Here is a 21,412-nt window from a genome sequence, read left to right as displayed (position 1 = left end):
GGTTAGAATAAGGATTCGGGTAAGGGTTAGCATAAGGTTAAGGCTAGGGTTACGTTTAGGATAAGGGTTAGTAGATAGTGAAATCAGCCCCAGTGTTATGAGTGGGCATTAGGTGGCCTGGACCGCCCTACCGTACATCCTCCCGTCCAAATAAAGTATTTAAATATTGATAATTTATTTGACCGAGATGAGCGGAGACAGGAAGACTCATCAGAGCGAGTGAAACAGCGCCCCCCTGTCTGAGAATGTGTAGCCCATGTATGTGATGCTGTCTGGACAAAAATAGTATGGCATGTCATACTCTTTTTGGCCAGACAGCATCACATACTGTACATGGGCAAAATATATCAAATCGTATTGGTCGCATACACATATTTAGCCAGATGTTATTGTGGGTGTAGCAAAATGCTTGTGTTCTTAGCTCCAACAGTGCAGTAATATCTAACAATTCACAACAATACACACAAATCTAAAAGTAAAAAAATGGAATTAAGAAATATAGAAATATTAGGACGAGCAATGTCAGAGTCCGGAGTATAAATATATATGTGATGGGATGTATAGACATTATGGACAGTACGTGTATATAACATTTACTATATTTGTAGAGTACGTAGTATAGAATATTGTATATATACAGCAATAGTTGAATAGGATGGCACTGACTAGAATACAGTATGTAAACATTATTAAAGTGACCAGTGTTCCATTAAAAGTGACTAGTGATTCCATGTCTATGTGCATAGGGCAGCAGCCTCGAAGGTGCAGGGTTGAGTAACCAGGTGGTAGCCGGCTAGAGATGGCTATATAAACAATCTGATGGCCTTGAGATAGAAGCTGTTTTTCAGTCTCTCGGTCCCGGCTTTGATGCACCTGTACTGACCTCGCCTTCTGGATGATAGCGGGGTGAACAGGCCATGGCTCGTGTGGTTGATATTCTTGATGATCCTTTTGGCCTTCCTGTGACATCAGGTGTTGTAGGTGCCAGGCGGTGATACAGCCCGACAGGATGCTCTCAATGGTGCATTTGTGAGGGTCTTAGGGGCCGAGCCGAATTTCTTCAGCCTCCTGAGGTCGAAGAGGTGCTGTTGCGTCGTCTACACCACAATGTCTGTGTGGGTGTACCGTTTCAGATTGTCAGTGATGTGTATGCCGAGGAACTTGAAGCTCTTCACCTTCTCCACTGCGGCCCCGTCGATGTGGATGGGGGCGTACTCCCTCTGCTGTCTCCTGAAGTCCACGACCAGCTCCTTCCTTTTGTTGACGTTGTAAGACAGGGAACAAGCCGGGGCTGAAAGCATCGCTCTGATGCTTTCTCTGGTGAGATGGTTGTTTCAGCCACTTGCACATTGAAGGAAAGTTGGCGGGTGCACAGTGCACTGTTTGGATGCTGGAATTATTTTTGACGAACGTGAAAAATGTAACCTACTTTTTGAAGTGATTTGTTTGACAAAATCGGTTGAACACATCACGACTGGTTGTGTTCATGCCACATTTAAAAAGGTCATTTAAAAAATAAAAAATAAATACTCTGACGTTTTAAGTCATGCCGCCCTCGACTTTACCTAAAAAAAAGTCTATAAAACACACTGCCATTGTTAGAATTTTAATATCAGAAACAGAACTGGTGTTATAACCACTGTTAGGAGGGCATGTCATTTTCTTTATGGTTTTCCCACCTTGCCCCCCACTACTCCCGACAGTAGGGCCTGCTTCCCTCCTCCCGATAATTAAAAAGGTGCCGTGCCCAGTTGATAATTACCCCGATAGTTGCCTCGAAACTGAACATACACCAAAACTAATTTCACACTAACCGTTTGGATAGAAAAAGTTAGAGACAATGCAACTGTCTGATTATCAGCACAAAATGTCATCACAGAGAGCAGGCCTTACATCTCAAGCAAAAACCAACATCAGCAACACACTCACTAGCTTTCGTTGTTTATGTGACATGCTCCAACTTATGCCATAGTGTGAAGACACACCATGTAAGCACAAGCGGATAGTAATTGACCATTTTTGACTGCGGTCATATATTCATTAGAATGACATTTATGCTTTTGTGGTGATTTTCACTATTTACACTTGGAGCTTATAATTAATGTTAAGGCAACGAATGTTTCATCATTTGACCGTGCATCTTGCTGACTGTGCATCTTGGTGGTTGGGATATCATATTTTTTTGCCGATGTAAAAAGCGGTTAGTTCCAACATATGCTTTCTGTTTCATAGTTGTAACAAAGGCACTCCACAAATAAAATGAGTTTTTACATAAACAGTAACATAAACTAATGAAAAGTAACACTTTAAAAAATATATTTTTCATATTCTAATGTTACCTTCAGAAACACAACCAAATTATACGTTTTTTTTGCGGTAGCATGTATGAAATGTATTAATTAAACTGTTAGAATGTTGCAGTCCGAATGACTGCTCATTAGCTTGAATGGCGGTTCTAGTTTTTCCATGGAAGGAGGTCCTACAAAAAAAAATAAAAAAAAAAACTTGCCCCATATGGAAATCAAAAGGCCCGCATATGGAAATCAAAAGTAGTCCAACTGATTTGTTCTGGCACCGGCCCTGGTTGAAATGTTACTGATAGTCTTATCTGTAGATGCTCTACAGACAGACTATCAAAATAAAGTGTTACCCGAAAGTAGAACCTTAGTAGTACCAGCAATGAGTGAAAGAAAAATTCAAACAAAGACAGAAAGGAAAAAAGTGCGACTGAGACAAAATCAATCATTTACAGTAAAAAATCTGATGGAGACAAAGAGAAGAGGAGAAAGGAGAGATAACGGAGAGACATATAGAGAGATGAGAGGAAATACAAAGGAGGGATATATTGGCGTGAAGAGGACAGGTCAAAGGGGAGAAGCACTAACCCTGGTGTTCTCCTCCATCTGCGTTCCTCTCTTCCAGGCCTCAGAGAAAATGGAGCTGACCACGCTCTGGGAGCGCCCGTGGCTGGAGGCCGTGTCCACTCCACTGTCTGACTGGCCCGAGTGGTTCGACTGGGACTCTGGGGGGCACACACACACAGCCATGGAAGAAAGCCGCTAGATGCTGATCTTGGGTTAGTGTTGCCTTCCCCCACTAATGGTTAAGGTTAGGATTGGGCAAGGGGAAACTGATCCTAGATTTGTACCTAGGGGGAAACTTCACCCCGGGAGCATATAAAAACACTAGATTTCTGACCTATGCATTGGCTAACAAGAGTCTCTGAAGCCACCGAACTGCCACATTAGTACTCCCTCTTCTGCAGATTTGATTAATGGGAGTGAATGTGTAAAAAAGGGTGAATCCACATGTCTGTAGATAGACTAGAGCTTTATCGTGTACCCTCAAAGCCACAACAACTGATTCAAGATCAGAACTAGAACTACTACTGCTAGACAGGGGTTGTGGTCAACTCCATCTGAACTCCAACTCATAAATTGAATCGAAAAGTCGTCATTGAAAATAATGGCCAATCAATTAATTAATAGCATATCAATCTCTACTGAATCAACATCACCTCAAATTGAGGTCAATTCGATTACCAAGCTGATCCCGGATCTGTGCTCGTCTATCACAGTCCCCCAGCCATTACCATTAAGCCTCAGTGGACCACCGTGGACTTGAGCAGCTAATCCCAGACCAGTTGTAAGCCCTGGAAGGCTGACTCACCGGGCAGACTGGCTGAGCCGGAGCTGGAGCCAGAGCGGATGCTGGAGGTGGAGAGGGAGGACCAGTCGTAGGCCGCCTCCGTGCGCTTCATGGCCTCCTGGTAGTTCACATACAGCAGTTTCCCGTACTACACCACCGCCACCGTGGGGGAAAGATAGAGGTCACTGTTGTTTATTAAAGAGAAGCGCAGTTGCTAATTGTTCACATTGAATGTTGTATTTTGGTTGCATGGTTCATATATCATTTAATATTGTAAAACAATCTTAAGGGAAACAAACTTTTTTTTTTTAAAGTAAGCTTTTAGTTTAGGGGACCCCTTTTGGCTTGAGAGAAATTTCTATACAGCCTCTAGTAGTCATGTTTAAGAGTGACGTGGAGGTTAAGGTTCACCTTGGCGATGCGAATGCCGTTGAACCATTGGTGGAGGGTCCTGACGTCGTCACAGCACAGATACTTGATGTACTGGGACTTCTTCTGGATCTGGGGGTGCTGAACACACAGAGACATGCACACACGCGTTACCATGACAATGCAACAAATGTCGTATCACTTTGTTCCTAGGAGGAGGAATGGTCAATATGGAATGGCCAATCAGGCTACTCACAACTGCTGTCCAGAAGATTGATCCCATGGGCTAAATTGCCATGACCAGTGGTTTCAAGTTTGTAGCCGTACCTTTTATACGGGCTGATCATAGTGAAAAAGGAAATAATTCTGCATTTCCCGCTGTGTAAACACATTGCAAATAGGTTCAGGATGACTCCTTCGGATAAAGCTGGGTAGCTGATATTCAGAGTTTAAACCGCCAAATTGATTACTCACAGGAATCAGGACTAATAAAGCCAATGTAACGGGCATTTTATTATTATTATTATTTATTTATTTTTACAAACGGTGGGCCTTCCACATGAACGGGCATTCCTAAAATTCCATTGCGGGCCACATAGTAGGCTGCACCCCAGTAAGCGTGGACCGACACCAATGTCTTTTTAGACTCGTCCGGACCGGCCGTCTTATTTACAAACGGTAGGACCACCACAGATGGGCATTCCTAAAATTCATTTTCAGGCGACACTGTGGGCGATACCTCAATAAGCACGGACCAACACCGACACCTTTTGGATTTGTTTTTTGGCCCTGTCCAGACGCCTTTTTTTTGTGCAGTCTGGACCGGCCTGGATTTCCACATACATAGGTTTTTGGTTCGGTCCGGACCGAATCAAACCAATCATAGATGTCTATGTTCAGATGTTGTCCGGCCTAGACCAGCCTTGATTTGGCCCAAACATAGACAGCTATAAATTCTGTCTTTTCAAATGTCATTTCGAACTGATTTCAACATCCAGAAAATACGTATTTGCAACGTCCGAAAAATAAATATTTTCAACGTTCATCCTAAATTGAACCTAACTTCAACATCTGGAAAACACGTATTTTGAACGTCTTCTCAAAGTCAATTTCCTTACTAGTACTATTTGAGTTTTACTGAGGGCGGCAAATTTTCTGTCTCGCCTTGGGCGGCAGAGCGGCCAGGACCGGCCCTGATCGTTCCGTTCCAGTAAAGACATTGATTCCAAAACCACCCTTGATAATTGCCTTTGTGCCTGTTGGTTTGACTACAGCTAAAGATAGTTGGGTCAACATTAATAATATAGGAGAGTGGCGCCTTAACACTTATCATTGGTGTTTTTCAGGGTCTGTGCTTTTAGAAAGAAGTGGCCACAAAGGATATCATTACCCAGACCCCCCCGGGACCACATCCACTCACACAACAGATCCATCTTAATGGGCTTGTCCAGGCTCACCGCAACATCTCTACTCTAAAAATGTTCCACCCCTTGTCTAAAAATGAGTTGGCCCATGTCCATAATCAATTCTCCACAAGGAGCAGAAGTGGAGTGTACCATTAGGTGAAAGGGGGGGGGGTTAGCTTACCTTAAGGGCCAGGCAGTAGTCTGTGGGGGCCTTGTACTTGCTGCGGTAGTCCTGGCCGTAGTACACATTAACGTGGTCCAGCTGTAGAAAGCATACCAGGTCCCTGGAGGCCTATATGGAGGGAGAGACAGGATTCAGATATGATTGATTATATCATATATTGCACGGGTAATCAAATAATATTTGAGAAGGTCCGGTCACACAATTTCCTAGGTGACAAAAGGTCCGGATGGATATTGTTGTTCATCTTCATAGTAACAAACCCCAACCTTACAACCCCAAGCTGTCACACCACTCTTTTGCGGTTTTAAAGGTAATTTCCTGCAATTCTACACATTTTGCCATGTCTTGTGTGTTGATATGATACCAAAGTGCCTGAACAAAATCAATGGGGGCCCCCTTGGGGTCGAGGCCCCTGGGCATGTAATCTGGCCATGAAAACTACAAGATTTAGATAGCTGGTTAGCCTAACTTACCTACCTAGCAAACACGGGACAGTTGATTAACGGGACAGTTGAATAACTGGACATTTCTTGACAGGTTAAACAGCTCTGTAGGTCTGTCAGTGAATGACAGGAGGAAAACTGCTCATGCACTACCAAATTTCTAAATTCTCCTTGTGCCTTCTACTATTGCAATTAAACAGCAGTAAGATAAAAGCTCGACCGATTTTTGCTAAATTTTAAATAAATTGTCTGAGGCTTTAGACTAGAGAAGTTTATAGGGAGAGAGAGGAGAGTGAGTGGAGATATAACTATTAAGCAGTGAGTCGGAGTCAGAGGCCGAGCCTTCTCTGGTCTCTACTCCTCCCGTTACGGGGTCTGAGACGCCGAAGCTCCCACCATTAGCTCTGACAAATTGAAAACCCTAGTCATTGGCGACTCCATTACCCGCAGTATTAGACTTAAAACGAATCATCCAGCGATCATACACTGTTTACCAGGGGGCAGGGCTACCGACGTTAAGGCTACCATCTGAAGATGGTGCTGGCTAAAGCTAAAACTGGCGAGTGTAGAGGGGAGAGATATTGTTATCCACATCGGCACCAACGATGTCAGGATGAAACAGTCAGAGGTCACCAAACGCAACATAGCTTCAGCCTGTAAATCAGCTAGAAAGAGGTGTCGGCATCGAGTAATTGTCTCTGGCCCCCTCCCAGTTAGGGGGAGTGATGAGCTCTACAGCAGAGTCTCACAACTCAATCGCTGGTTGAAAACTGTAATCTGGCCCTCCCAAAAGATAGAATTTGTAGATAATTGGCCCTCTTTCTGGGACTCACCCACAAACAGGACCAAACCTGGCCTGTTGAGGAGTGACGGACTCCATCCTAGCTGGAGGGGTGCTCTCATCTTATCTACGAACATAGACAGGGCTCTAACTCCTCTAGCTCCACAATGAAATAGGGTGCAGGCCAGGCAGCAGGTTGTTAGCCAGCCTGCCAGCTTAGTGGAGTCTGCCACTAGCACAGTCAGTGTAGTCAGCTCAGCTTTCCCCATTGAGACCGTGTCTGTGCCTCGACCTAGGTTGAGCAAAACTAAACATGGCGGTGTTCGCCTTAGCAATCTCACTGGAATAAAGACGACCTCCATTCCTGCCATTATTGAAAGAGATAGTGATATTTCACATCTCAAAATAGGGCTACTTAATGTTAGATCTCTCACTTCCAAGGCAGTTACAGTCAATGAACTAATCACTGATCATAATCTTGATGTGATTGGCCTGACTGAAACATGGCTTAAGCCTGATGAATTTACTGTGTTAAATGGGGCCTCACCTCCTGGTTACACTAGTGACCATAGCCCCTGTGCATCCCGCAAAGGCGGAGGTGTTGCTAACATTTACGATAGCAATTTTCAATTTACAAAATAAAAGACGTTTTTGTCTTTTGAGCTTCTAGTCATGAAATCTATGCAGCCTACTCAATCACTTTTTATAGCTACTGTTTACAGGCCTCCTGGGCCATATACAGCGTTCTTCACTGAGTTCCCTGAATTCCTATCAGACCTTGTAGTCATAGCAGATAATATTCTAATTTTTTTTATTTTAATATTCACATGGAAAAGTCCACAGACCCACTCCAAAAGGCTTTCGGAGCCATCATCGACTCAGTGGGTTTTGTCCAACATGTCTCTGGACCTACTCACTGTCACAGTCATACTCTGGACCTAGTTTTGTCCCATGGAATAAATGTTGTGGATCTTAATGTTTTTCCTCATAATCCTGGACTATCGGACCACCACCACCATGCAATCGCAACAAATAATCTGCTAAAACCCCAACCAAGGAGCACCAAAAGTCGTGCTATAAATTCTCAGACAACCCAAAGATTCCTTGATGCCCTTCCAGACTCCCTCTGCCTACCCAAGGACGTCAGAGGACAAAAATCAGTTAACCACCTAACTGAGGAACTCAATTTAACCTTGCGCAATACCCTAGATGCAGTTGCACCCCTAAAAGCATTTGTCATAAGAAACTAGCTCCCTGGTATACAGAAAATACCCGAGCTCTGAGGCAAGCTTCCAGAAAATTGGACTTCCGACTAGCTTGGAAAGACAGTACCGTGCAGTATCAAAGAGCCCTCACTGCTGCTCGATTATCCTATTTTTCCAACTTAATTGAGGAAAATAAGAACAATCCCAAATTTATTTTTGATACTGTCGCAAAGCTAACTAAAAAGCAGCATTCCCCAAGAGAGGATGGCTTTCACTTCAGCAGTAATAAATTAATGAACTTCTTTGAGGAAAAGATCATGAATAGAAAGCAAATTACAGACTCCTCTTTAAATCTGCGTATTCCTCCAAAGCTCAGCTGTCCTGAGTCTGCACAACTCTGCCAGGACCTACGATCAAGAGAGACACTTACGTGTTTTAGTACTATATCTCTTGACACAATGATGAAAATAATCATGGCCTCTAAACCTTCAAGCTGCATACTGGATCCTATTCCAACTAAACTACTGAAAGAGCTGCTTCATGTGCTTGGCCCTCCTATGTTGAACATAATAAACGGCTCTCTATCCACCGGATGTGTACCAAACTCACTAAAAGTGGCAGTAATAAAGCCTCTCTTGAAAAAGCCAAACCTTGACCCAGAAAATATAAAAAACTATCAGCCTATATCGAATCTTTCATTCCTCTCAATTTTCTTTGAAAAAGCTCTTGCGCAGCAACTCACTGGCTTCCTGAAGACAAACAATGTATACGAAATGCTTCAGTCTGGTTTTAGACCCCATCATAGAACTGAGACTGCACTTGTGAAGGTGGTAAATGACCTTTTAAGGGCGTCAGACCGAGGCTCTGCATCTGTCCTCGTGCTCCTAGACCTTAGTGCTGCTTTTGATACCATCGATCACCACATTCTTTTGGAGAGATTGGAAACCCAAATTGGTCTACACGGACAAGTTCTGGCCTGGTTTAGATCTTATCTGTCGGAAAGATATCAGTTTGTCTCCGTGAATGGTTTGTCCTCTGACAAATCAACTGTAAATTTCGGTGTTCCTCAAGGTTCCGTTTTAGGACCACTATTGTTTTCACTATATATTTTAACTCTTGGGGATGTCATTCGAAAACATAATGTTAACTTTCACTGCTATGCGGATGACACACAGCGGTACATTTCAATGAAACATGGTGAAGCCCCAAAATTGCCCTTGCTAGAAGCCTGTGTTTCAGACATAAGGAAGTGGATGGCTGCAAACTTTCTACTTTTAAACTCGGCAAAACAGAGATGCTTGTTCTAGGTCCCAAGAAACAAAGAGATCTTCTGTTGAATCTGACAATTAATCTTGATGGTTGTACAGTCGTCTCAAATAAAACTGAAGGACCTCGGCATTACTCTGGACCCTGATCTCTCTTTTGACGAACATATCAAGACTGTTTCAAGGACAGCTTTTTTCCATTTACGTAACATTGCAAAAATCTGAAACTTTCTGTCCAAAAATGATGCAGAAAAATGTATCCATGCTTTTGTTACTTCTAGGTTAGACTACTGCAATGCTCAACTTTCCGGCTACCCGGATAAAGCACTAAAACTTCAGTTAGTGCTAAATACGGCTGCTAGAATCCTGACTAGAACCCAAAAATTTGATCATATTACTCCAGTGCTAGCCTCCCTACACTGGCTTCCTGTTAAGGCAAGGGCTGATTTCAAGGTTTTACTGCTAACCTACAAAGCATTACGTGGGCTTGCTCCTACCTATCTTTCCGATTTGGTCCTGCCGTACATACCTACACGTACGCTCCGGTCACAAGACGCAGACCTCTTAATTGTCCCTAGAATTTCTAAGCAAACAGCTGGAGGCAGGGCTTTCTCCTATAGAGCTCCATTTTTATGGAATGGTCTGCCTACCCATGTGAGAGACGCAGACTCGGTCTCAACCTTTAAGTCTTTATTGAAGACTCATCTCTTCAGTGGGTCCTATGATTGAGTGTAGTCTGGCCCAGGAGTGTGAAGGTGAACGGAAAGGCTCTGGAGCAACGAACCGCCCTTGCTGTCTCTGCCTGGCCGGTTCCCCTCTCTCCACTGGGATTCTCTGCCTCTAACCCTATTACAGGGGCTGAGTCACTGGCTTACTGGTGCTCTTCCATGCCGTCCCTAGGAGGGGTGCATCACTTGAGTGGGTTGAGTCACTGATGTGATCTTCCTGTCTGGGTTGGCGCCCCCCCCCCCCCTTGGGTTGTGCCGTGGCGGAGATCTTTGTGGGCTATACTCGGCCTTGTCTCAGGATGTTAAGTTGGTGGTTGAAGATATCCCTCTAGTGGTGTGGGGGCTGTGCTTTGGCAAAGTGGGTGGGGTTATATCCTGCCTGTTTGGCCCTGTCCGGGGGTATCATCGGATGGGGCCACAGTGTCTCCTGACCCCTCCAGTATTTATGCTGCAGTAGTTTATGTGTCGGGGGGCTAGGGTCAGTCTGTTATATTTTATCCAGTGTCCTGTGTGAATTTAAGTATGCTCTCTCTAATTCTCTTTCTCTCTCTCTCGGAGGACCTGAGCCCTAGGACCATGCCTCAGGACTACCCGGCATGATGACTCCTTGCTGTCCCCAGTCCACCTGGCCGTGCTGCTGCTCCAGTTTCAACTGTTCTGCCTGCGGCTATGGAACAATGACCTGTTCACTGGACGTGCTACCTGTCCCAGACCTGCTCAATGATCGGCTATGAAAAGCCAACTGACATTTACTCCTGAGGTGCTGACTTGCTGCACCCTCAACAACTACTGTGATTATTATTATTTGACCATCTTGGTCATTTATAAACATTTAACATGTTGGCCATGTTCTGTTATAATCTCCACCCGGCACAGCCAGAAGAGGACTGGCCACCCCTCATAGCCTGGTTCCTCTCTAGGTTTCTTCTTAGGTTTTGGCCTTTCTAGGGAGTTTTCCTAGCCACCGTGCTTCTACACCTGCATTGCTTGCTGTTTGGGGTTTTAGGCTAGGTTTCTGTACAGCACTTTGAGATATCAGCTGATGTAAGAAGGGCTATATAAATAAATTTGATTATATGATACTAGTTACAGACTGGCCAAGGTACATGCCTAGAGGCCAAACTGGTTTGATACGGTATTCATTCAAGTAGAGGTTGAAATACGCACTGTTTGGCCAACAACGTGACAAATCTTATCAGATTACTGGTTTACTCATTGCAGAATTAACACCACAGGGTGGCATTGTATATACATTTTAAAAAAGGAGACAACCTATGGGATAATCAGAGGACCAGAAAACGGAAACGGTGTGGGAGTGGGGCAAAAATTAAGGTTCTAATCTCAACAACCCCCCCCAATTGGCCAGGGGAATTTTCAATAGGCACGGAATGGGAAAACATTTTGGGGAAAAACTACTCCAAGGTTTACTTCCGTTTCATGCCTTCTGAACACGACCCTGGGCTAAAAGCTAAAGCATGTATACACACACACAACATGGGGCTGCGGTTGAGAAATATTGGTCTCCGGGGGTAACCAATGACCCATGATGCAATAGGAGAAGAGGCACATGCTCGGTCGATCCCCAGTGGAGTCCTGTGTCATCATATCCAGAAACAGGAAATACCAGAGAGATGGGGTGGATCTGTTTCTCATTAACATGTGAACCCAATACACACAATCAGGGACACACACACACACAATCAAATGTATTTTATAAAGCCATTTTTAACAGCAGCAGTCGATTGGCGTATTCAGTGGGTGGCTAACCTTAGCTTTGCCTTTCGGCACGTAGTAGATTCCCGATGCGCGCAGCAGGAAGTATCGCTTCTTCCACGACTTCTTCCCATCATCCTTCAGCCAGAGGATTCCCTCTATTTCTGGTACTGACACTGAGCTGCCACAGAAACACTCCTGCACGAACACATCATCGTTATTAGTGTAATCTTAAAGAGCGCGAGAGAGAGATGTGTGTGGTAGTGTGGGAGAGACCGTGTGTGTGTGTGTCTGTCTTTCTCACCTCTAGTAGGGCCTCTTTATTCCTATCGGCCATTTCAGAGGTCTCCTTCCTGCCCAACAAGTAGTTCTGTAAGTAAGCGGGGGAAAATAGAGAGAAGGAGAAAGAGAAACAGAGGAGGAGAGGAAAGCAAAGGAGAAATAGACACGAGTTGAAAACAGCAGATCACACACTCCTCCAGGCGAGTTGGCTCACCTAGCCTTCTCACCTAGCCTTCTCACCTAGCCTTCTCATGTCCAATGCATTATTCAGTCACGTATTGCCAGAGCCATGACCTACTTCTTAAACACACGCACTCTCAAGGGCTCTTAGCATGCATAAGAAATGTGTGTGTGTGTGTGTGTGTGTGTGTACTCTACACTAAAGCGGTGTGAGTAGTGCACACACAGCACATTGGAAGGGGTTTCCTAGTTCCAAGGTCTTACCTGGGGGTTCTTGAAGAGGGCATACTTCTCGATGCGCTCGATGAACATCAGTTTGTTATGGCTGTCTCTGGTCCAATTCAGTAGGTTCTCCACCAAGTTCTCATGGTCCTCAAAGATCCGCTCTGAGGACAGAGAGAGAGAGAGAGAGAGAGAGAGAGAGAGAGAGAGAGAGAGAGAGAGAGAGAGGGAGTGTGTGTGAAACATGGTTCAATCCGGACTAAGCATACCCTGGTCAAAGGTAGTGCACTATAGAAGGAAAAGGCTGCCATGTGTGACGCAGCCTAAATAACCATGCTGCCTGCACCTACCCCGAGTGCTTCCTCTAGCATTAGAAAGGCTGGGCGCCCGTCCCTGACTCACGCCATCACAGACAGATTAACAGTTTCAGAGACATTCACGGACAGTCTTGAAAACACAAACGGGTACAATACTAGCTACTACCTAGACAACACTACAAGTTGACACTGTCCGAGTGTCCACATTTGTCTCAGTGTCACAGTACGCCTCACTCTCTCCCAATATCTCCCCCAGTATATTCCCAGCATCATCCCCAATATCTCACTCTCCCCCAGTATATTCCCAGCATCATCCCCAATATCTCACTCTCCCCCAGTATATTCCCAGCATCATCCCCAATATCTCACTCTCCCCCAGTATATTCCCAGCATCATCCCCAATATCTCACTCTCCCCCAGTATATTCCCAGCATCATCCCCAATATCTCACTCACCCCCAGTATATTCCCAGCATCATCCCCAATATCTCACTCTCCCCCAGTATATTCCCAATATCATCCCCAATATCATACTCTCCCCCAGTATATTCCCAGCATCATCCACAATATATCACTCTCCCCCAGTATATTCCCAGTATCATCCCCAATATCTCACTCTCCCCCAGTATATTCCCAGCATCATCCTCAATATCTCACTCTCCCCCAGTATATTCCCAGCATCATCCTCAATATCATACTCTCCCCCAGTATATTCCCAGTATCATCCCCAATATCTCACTCTCCCCCAGTATATTCCCAGTATCATCCCCAATATCTCACTCTCCCCCAGTATATTCCCAGCATCATCCTCAATATCTCACTCTCCCCCTGTATCTCCCCAATATCTCACTCTCCCCCAGTATATTCCCAGCATCATCCCCAATATCTCACTCTCCCCCAGTATATTCCCAGCATCATCCTCAATATCATACTCTCCCCCAGTATATTCCCAGTATCATCCTCAATATCTCACTCTCCCCCTGTATCTCCCAGCATCATCCCCAATATCTCACTCTCCCCCAGTATATTCCCAGCATCATCCCCAATATCTCACTCTCCCCCAGTATATTCCCAATATCATCCCCAATATCATACTCTCCCCCAGTATATTCCCAGCATCATCCACAATATCTCACTCTCCCCCAGTATATTCCCAGTATCATCCCCAATATCTCACTCTCCCCCAGTATATTCCCAGCATCATCCTCAATATCTCACTCTCCCCCAGTATATTCCCAGCATCATCCTCAATATCATACTCTCCCCCAGTATATTCCCAGTATCATCCCCAATATCTCACTCTCCCCCAGTATATTCCCAGCATCATCCCCAATATCTCACTCTCCCCCAGTATATTCCCAGTATCATCCCCAATATCTCACTCTCCCCCAGTATATTCCCAGCATCATCCTCAATATCTCACTCTCCCCCTGTATCTCCCCAATATCTCACTCTCCCCCAGTATATTCCCAGCATCATCCCCAATATCTCACTCTCCCCCAGTATATTCCCAGCATCATCCTCAATATCATACTCTCCCCCAGTATATTCCCAGTATCATCCTCAATATCTCACTCTCCCCCTGTATCTCCCCAATATCGCACTCTCCCCCAGTATATTCCCAGCATCATCCTCAATATCATACTCTCCCCCAGTATATTCCCAGTATCATCCTCAATATCATCCTCTCCCCCAGTATATTCCCAGTATCATCCTCAATATCTCACTCTCCCCCTGTATCTCCCCAATATCTCACTCTCCCCCAGTATATTCCCAGCATCATCCTCAATATCTCACTCTCCCCCAGTATATTCCCAGCATCATCCTCAATATCTCACTCTCCCCCAGTATATTCCCAGTATCATCCTCAATATCTCACTCTCCCCCAGTATATTCCCAGCATCATCCTCAATATCTCACTCTCCCCCAGTATATTCCCAGCATCATCCTCAATATCATACTCTCCCCCAGTATATTCCCAGTATCATCCTCAATATCTCACTCTCCCCCTGTATCTCCCCAATATCTCACTCTCCCCCAGTATATTCCCAGCATCATCCTCAATATCTCACTCTCCCCCAGTATATTCCCAGCATCATCCTCAATATCATACTCTCCCCCAGTATATTCCCAGTATCATCCTCAATATCTCACTCTCCCCCTGTATCTCCCCAATATCTCACTCTCCCCCAGTATATTCCCAGCATCATCCTCAATATCTCACTCTCCCCCAGTATATTCCCAGCATCATCCTCAATATCATACTCTCCCCCAGTATCATCCTCAATATCTCACTCTCCCCCTGTATCTCCCCAATATCTCACTCTCCCCCAGTATATTCCCAGCATCATCCTCAATATCTCACTCTCCCCCAGTATATTCCCAGCATCATCCTCAATATCATACTCTCCCCCAGTATATTCCCAGTATCATCCTCAATATCTCACTCTCCCCCTGTATCTCCCCAATATCTCACTCTCCCCCAGTATATTCCCAGCATCATCCTCAATATCTCACTCTCCCCCAGTATATTCCCAGCATCATCCTCAATATCTCACTCTCCCCCAGTATATTCCCAGCATCATCCTCAATATCATACTCTCCCCCAGTATATTCCCAGTATCATCCTCAATATCTCACTCTCCCCCTGTATCTCCCCAATATCTCACTCTCCCCCAGTATATTCCCAGCATCATCCCCAATATCTCACTCTCCCCCAGTATATTCCCAGCATCATCCCCAATATCTCACTCTCCCCCAGTATATTCCCAGCATCATCCCCAATATCTCACTCTCCCCCAGTATATTCCCAGTATCATCCCCAATATCTCACTCTCCCCCAGTATATTCCCAGTATCATCCCCAATATCTCACTCTCCCCCAGTATATTCCCAGCATCATCCCCAATATCTCACTCCCCCCCAGTATATTCCCAATATCATCCTCAATATCTCACTCTCCCCCAGTATATTCCCAATATCATCCCCAATATCTCACTCTCCCCCAGTATATTCCCAGCATCATCCCCAATATCTCACTCTCCCCCAGTATATTCCCAGCATCATCCTCAATATCTCACTCTCCCCCAGTATATTCCCAATATCATCCCCAATATCTCACTCTCCCCCAGTATATTCCCAGCATCATCCAGAATATCTCACTCTCCCCCAGTATATTCCCAGCATCGTTGCCAGTATATCTCACTCTCCCCCAGTATATTCCCAGCATCGTTGCCAGTATATCTCACTCTCCCCCAGTATATTCCCAGCATCGTTGCCAGTATATACATACCCATTTGCAGCTCGTTGATGGTCTCCACCAGTGACCAGTCGGGGCTGTAGCCACAGTGGGACTTGTCCAGCAGGCTGTCCAGCACCTGTCTGACAGTCTGTCTCTCATCCACCATCATGGTCTTGGAGCTCTCGTCCGACATGTGCACCCGGATCACCAGCTGGAGGACGACGACGAGGAGGGATGAGGAGAGAGGTGCAGAACGGTCAGGCTCTTCATATAGAACAGTTCTCTCACTAGCCTGAGTGCCAGTCTGTTTGTGCCATCATGCCAAATCTTTGTCATAACGAATGTTTGGCTTGAGTGACGGCAATGGAGTTAGCAAGAGCTAAACCTAGTCCGCCAGCTGACTCCCTCTCGGCTGGCTCCCTCTCGGTTGAACTGTCAGGTTTTTACAGCGCCTCAAAACGGGACTTGACTGGAAGTCTATGGCAGGAACGGACTAACGGTTTTAATTGGCTGATCTATTCGTCCATCACCATCTAGCATAACCCTTCAAATCTCCCCCCTACATTGTGGACGTCAAAGCGCACGGATCAGAAGTGATAGAAACAAGGACGTGAGTTTGGAAAATCTGAAAGTACATATCTTAGAAATAGTTCACCGGATAACTTTATATGCACCAACTCAGAATCAAATTGGGCTTCCCCGGAATAATATGGTCAATGTGTTTTAATTGATGAATTTAATTGCCGATTTGCCATTAATCAAAGTTCCATCTAATACAGCTGTAGCAGGCCCTTTCAAGTCCCATCTAATACAGCTGTAGCAGGCCCTTTCAAGTCCCGTCTAATACAGCTGTAACAGGCCCTTTCAAGTCCCGTCTAATACAGCTGTAGCAGGCCCTTTCAAGTCCCGTCTAATACAGCTGTAACAGGCCCTTTCAAGTCCCGTCTAATACAGCTGTAGCAGGCCCTTTCAAGTCCCGTCTAATACAGCTGTAACAGGCCCTTTCAAGTCCCGTCTAATACAGCTGTAGCAGGCCCTTTCAAGTCCCGTCTAATACAGCTGTAACAGGCCCTTTCAAGTCCCGTCTAATACAGCTGTAACAGGCCCTTTCAAGTCCCGTCTAATACAGCTGTAACAGGCCCTTTCAAGTCCCGTCTAATACAGCTGTAACAGGCCCTTTCAAGTCCCGTCTAATACAGCTGTAACAGGCTCGCTCCCTCTCCTGCCTCGACATTAAATCACATGCCTTTCAAGTCCCACTTTGTGGCACAGTGTTACCAGGCTCTATGCACCAGATACTTGAGCCTGGGGACGAGGTCAGCAAGAGCATAAACAGATCTGGGACCAGGCTACTTCATAACATAATTGTTGATATGAAACCAATTTCAGAGAGATGTTTCAGTGCCCCAAGGACAACTATTGAGGATGTGATTGAACCTGTGATATGCACCTTATGCCACAGTGTGTAGTATGGTGTCACAACATGCTGGGTAAATACAGGCTGCATCTGAAATAGCACCCTATTCCCTATACAGTGTGTACTACTTTTGGTCAAAAGTTTTGGTCAAAAGTAGTACACTATATAGTCAATAGGGTTCCAATAGGGCCGCTTTCAATAGACCCCCCCAAAAAAACTCCCATTCTAAATCATAGGAGTCCAAAACCTGCCCTCCTAAAAACAAATCTAAAATCCTAGCCTCTAGCAAAGTGGAGGTGGAATCGGTTTCAATGCGAGAGTCAATCTTTTCCACGTTTTATATTGTAACACGGTAATATAGAGCAAATTCAACAACACACACAGTTTCAAAGCAACATTCACAAAATGTCATATTTTTCTGTGTTCTACACATTTAACATGCAGTGAGAGAGAGAGCGAGAGGACGATAAAGGGGAGAAAAGGATGAAAGAGCGGCCATCTTTGATTGAGCGTTTTTCTACAGTGGCGTTTTACGCCAACATATTTGAAGAGGGCACAATCTTTGCATGCTAATATCTTGGGTATTTTTCTCCTGAAATGGATCAATTTAATCTAGAAACTGGCTTAAAATCAGTCAGCTTGGACCGAAATGGATCAATTTGATCTAGCAGCTGGCTCAGTCAGTCAGTGTGGACCGAAATGGCGGGTCTACTCTCTACATAATGTACTGGGAGAATAAGAGCACATCGCTGTGTTCAATGGAGTCGTTTCATTCAGAGCAGTTGCACTTCATTCAAGCTCACCCACACTGGTGAAATGGCCCGATGGCTTGAAACTGGTGCCTGGTGTGGCTCACAGAACCAATTCACTGACTGGAACACAGTGCAAAAGGACTCCAGTTGTTCACGAAAACAAGACTTGTTTATATCAACCCAAAGGATAAGCAGTCTTACAGATGCCAGTGCAAAATGTCTGGATTGTCTCTCGTTCTCCCTCTCAGACACAGGCATGCATGCACGCCCCACACACACACACACACACACAAACAGGCACATGCACTCAAACACTGCAATGACCTATTTTCTTAGCGTTTCACTGCATGTCTCTGAATGAAGTTAGTTCACACAGGGAATCTGAAGCAGATATGGAGAGGATCTTATGGAACTATGTATCACAATGGGAACAGACAGCACAAACAAGTGTAGAAAAACACTGTATACGGTTGTACATGGGTTAGGTCAGAACTTTACCTTTTTGACTTGCGCCTCCTTGATTTTCTCCAGGGCCACTCGGATCTTCTCGGCCTTCACTTTGGCCCCCTGCTCCTCCTAGACACAGAGCAACAGTTAACACACACACACAGGCAATGGCCAAACACATACACGCACAAAAACCAACAGGAGCCTTTAATATTGAGCCAACCTCCTCCCCAATCACCTTCTCCTACTCTTTCCATACCTCTCCTCGTCGTAGGGCAGACAGTTGACGCCCTCTGAACTCCATTTGCCAGAGTGAGACCAACACCTCTCACACCTCATCAGTCAGTACCACTCAGTCATTGACAGAGATGCATAAGCGTATACGTACTGTGCATTCCATCAATGGCCCTGGAATCGTTTACCTGGCCCCTCCAGCAAGACGCCATCACCTCCATCTCTGGTAGCCACCACAACACAGAACGCGCGTGTCCTCGCACACAGATCAGCCCAACGCGTCCGACTCCAAACCAACAGTAGATAGCCCTAAATCCAACGCTCCATTGGTAAAAATGGAAAGAAAAGCGCTCAAAGATGGCCGCCCTTTCATCCTTCTCTCCCCATTATCGCCCTCTCGCTCACTCTCTTTCTCTCGACTAGAGCAGAAGCCGAGATGCGGAAATCCCTTTGGTCTCGCTACACGGCGGGTGGGACACAATAGTGGACGATCCCCCAAATGGCAAGAATCTGCGGAAGATATGAAGTCCGGACCCAAAAGTGTCAGTATCCTCCACTACAAAATAAAAAAAACAAAGACACTTACATAGTACATAGAGAAAGCCTAGATACTACACACAAAAAAATTACGTTTTCCCGATGTTGGAACGTCACCATTCCAAAATCCCGATCTTCTCCTTCCAAGACCCTATTGAGTCCAGATGAATGGCAGAAAGCAATGTATTTAAGAAAAGGAAATCGATAGACCGTTATAGAGAGCGAGAGATCTTCGTCTCAGTCCTTCAGGAGTAACTGAGACCAATGCAAAGAGACTTCAACCTGCTTCCTCTCACCTCTCCTCTGACACGCTACAGCCAGGAAAGCAAGACCGGAGTGGAGTGTGTGAGAGAGTACAGGCTCCTTGACACACGCACACACACACACAAGATGAGCACTACTAACCCCTCTAACTCAGAGACGAGGCGTCCCTCCCCCTTCCATCCTCTCACGAACAGCTGCGGAGTCCTGGGAGCGCGCCCAATCGCCGAGCCATAATCCCCACACAAACAGGAGAACCCCTTCACCGGCTGGCGACAGAGAGGACCCCTCTGTCCCGTCACCCAATCACAATGTGTACCCGCTCTCCTCTCACCAACCAGGGGGACCCGTTCGCCAGACCCTCTTCCCCCTTATCCAATCAGTGCAGGGGTAGCTGTGACCAGCTTTGCCCCCCCCCGACAACAGTAAACAGGGAGTGGTAATAGGGTAGTGAATATTTGGGCACCCCCTCCAAGATCCAAGCCTCTTATCTGGGCACCCCCTCCATGAACCAGACTACCTTTCTGCATGAGTGGCAGTGTAATGCAAGAAAGGCACTGTTTGGCCAACACGCAGTGACAGGCTTTCAGTGTGGAGTGTGTGTGTATGTATCTGTGTGTGTAAAAGGGTTCAAAAGGACCAATGGAGGATTAAAATATGGAGTCAGTCCCAGTCACACTGTTAATTTAGCTTTTGGACTGCGAAACCCCTTCTCCATGTCCCCCTCCACAGCACTTTGCTTCCTGCATGCTCCTCAGTAAACACTGGAAACTAGATATCTCTCCTTCTCTACTGCAGGTACTTTCCTACTGCATTTTCACAGGATTCCATGGAGGCTGAATTTAAAAAAGGAATTTCTGCTGCGTCTATAAAAAAGCCAGTCTCGCTCTTTCCCTTTGAAGTTTTACCCTCTCTCCCCGTCTCTTGTTCCCCTCCCTCTCCCCATCTACAGCTCTCTGTACTTGGTAGTTCTATTCTGACTCATGAAGCAGGGGAGAAGGGATAGTGTGTTGAAGCATCTCTCTGTCTCTGTGTGTGTGTGTGTGTGTGTGTGTGTGTGTGTGTGTGTGTGTGTGTGTGTAAAAGTGCAGTGTAACACTGACATACAAACCCTCCCATTGCCACAAACACCTCAGGCACTCTCTCGCTCTCCCTCTAAACCCATTTGGATGGCATTCTGAACACAGACATAGACGGTTGGCTTAAAAACAGCTCATAAACAAATAGCCTTGTGCTACATTGGACTAGTACAACGCTATAATTAGTCAATTAAATCATACGGCCCCAAGGTCCTGGCCATGAAATTCAGGGGCAGACGAATTTTGCTTTGTATGTGTGTTTAAGAATTTGAGATACTATGTCAGAAGACATACAGACGTGCGCCTCCTCCTACCCACAATCCTCCAGTGTTGGCATCCATAATATTCGAACGAGCAGCGATACAGGAAGCTCCCCCTGAGAATGACTGCATAATTCCGTTCCCATACACATTCTAATTTAGGCCTTCCGCATAAATTAAAAAAGTGCTTGACAAATTTGTTTTGGGTCTTTTTTTGTGTAGAGCTAACTGTTTATTAACAGATGTATTAATACGTCGGATGGCCTTGGCAAGCGTTTGTGCTTAATCAAAGAACGCCGAAAACAAAACCCTCTTGTGTCTGTGCATCTAAAACAATGTCCAAGCATCACAACGGAGACAGATTTGGGTCAAACTGTGGTAATTTACAGCATTGACAGAAATACAGTACATCTCCATACTCCACCCTAGAATACAGTATCTAA

General features: G+C 45.4%; 1 protein-coding gene across 1 annotated transcript in view; it reads right to left on the bottom strand.

Annotated features, from left to right (window-relative positions):
• LOC120033176 (ras-associated and pleckstrin homology domains-containing protein 1-like) overlaps positions 1-21,412 on the bottom strand; it is an 83,875-nt gene that overhangs the window by 6,145 nt on the left and 56,318 nt on the right. The window contains exons 8-17 of the mRNA XM_038979459.1: positions 19,021-19,218; positions 18,650-18,727; positions 16,034-16,193; positions 12,469-12,590; positions 12,047-12,112; positions 11,797-11,940; positions 5,605-5,715; positions 4,060-4,158; positions 3,670-3,796; positions 2,886-3,022 (exon numbers count right to left, since the gene is read on the bottom strand). Of these exons, the coding sequence (XP_038835387.1) occupies positions 2,886-3,022; positions 3,670-3,796; positions 4,060-4,158; positions 5,605-5,715; positions 11,797-11,940; positions 12,047-12,112; positions 12,469-12,590; positions 16,034-16,193; positions 18,650-18,727; positions 19,021-19,218 (1,242 nt within the window). The remainder of the gene's footprint in view (positions 1-2,885; positions 3,023-3,669; positions 3,797-4,059; positions 4,159-5,604; positions 5,716-11,796; positions 11,941-12,046; positions 12,113-12,468; positions 12,591-16,033; positions 16,194-18,649; positions 18,728-19,020; positions 19,219-21,412) is intronic.

This window comes from Salvelinus namaycush, chromosome 40 (genome assembly GCF_016432855.1).
Source record: "Salvelinus namaycush isolate Seneca chromosome 40, SaNama_1.0, whole genome shotgun sequence".
NCBI lineage: Eukaryota > Metazoa > Chordata > Actinopteri > Salmoniformes > Salmonidae > Salvelinus > Salvelinus namaycush.
Note: the sequence above shows the minus strand (reverse complement) of the source record. Positions and strands in the feature narration are given on the sequence as shown.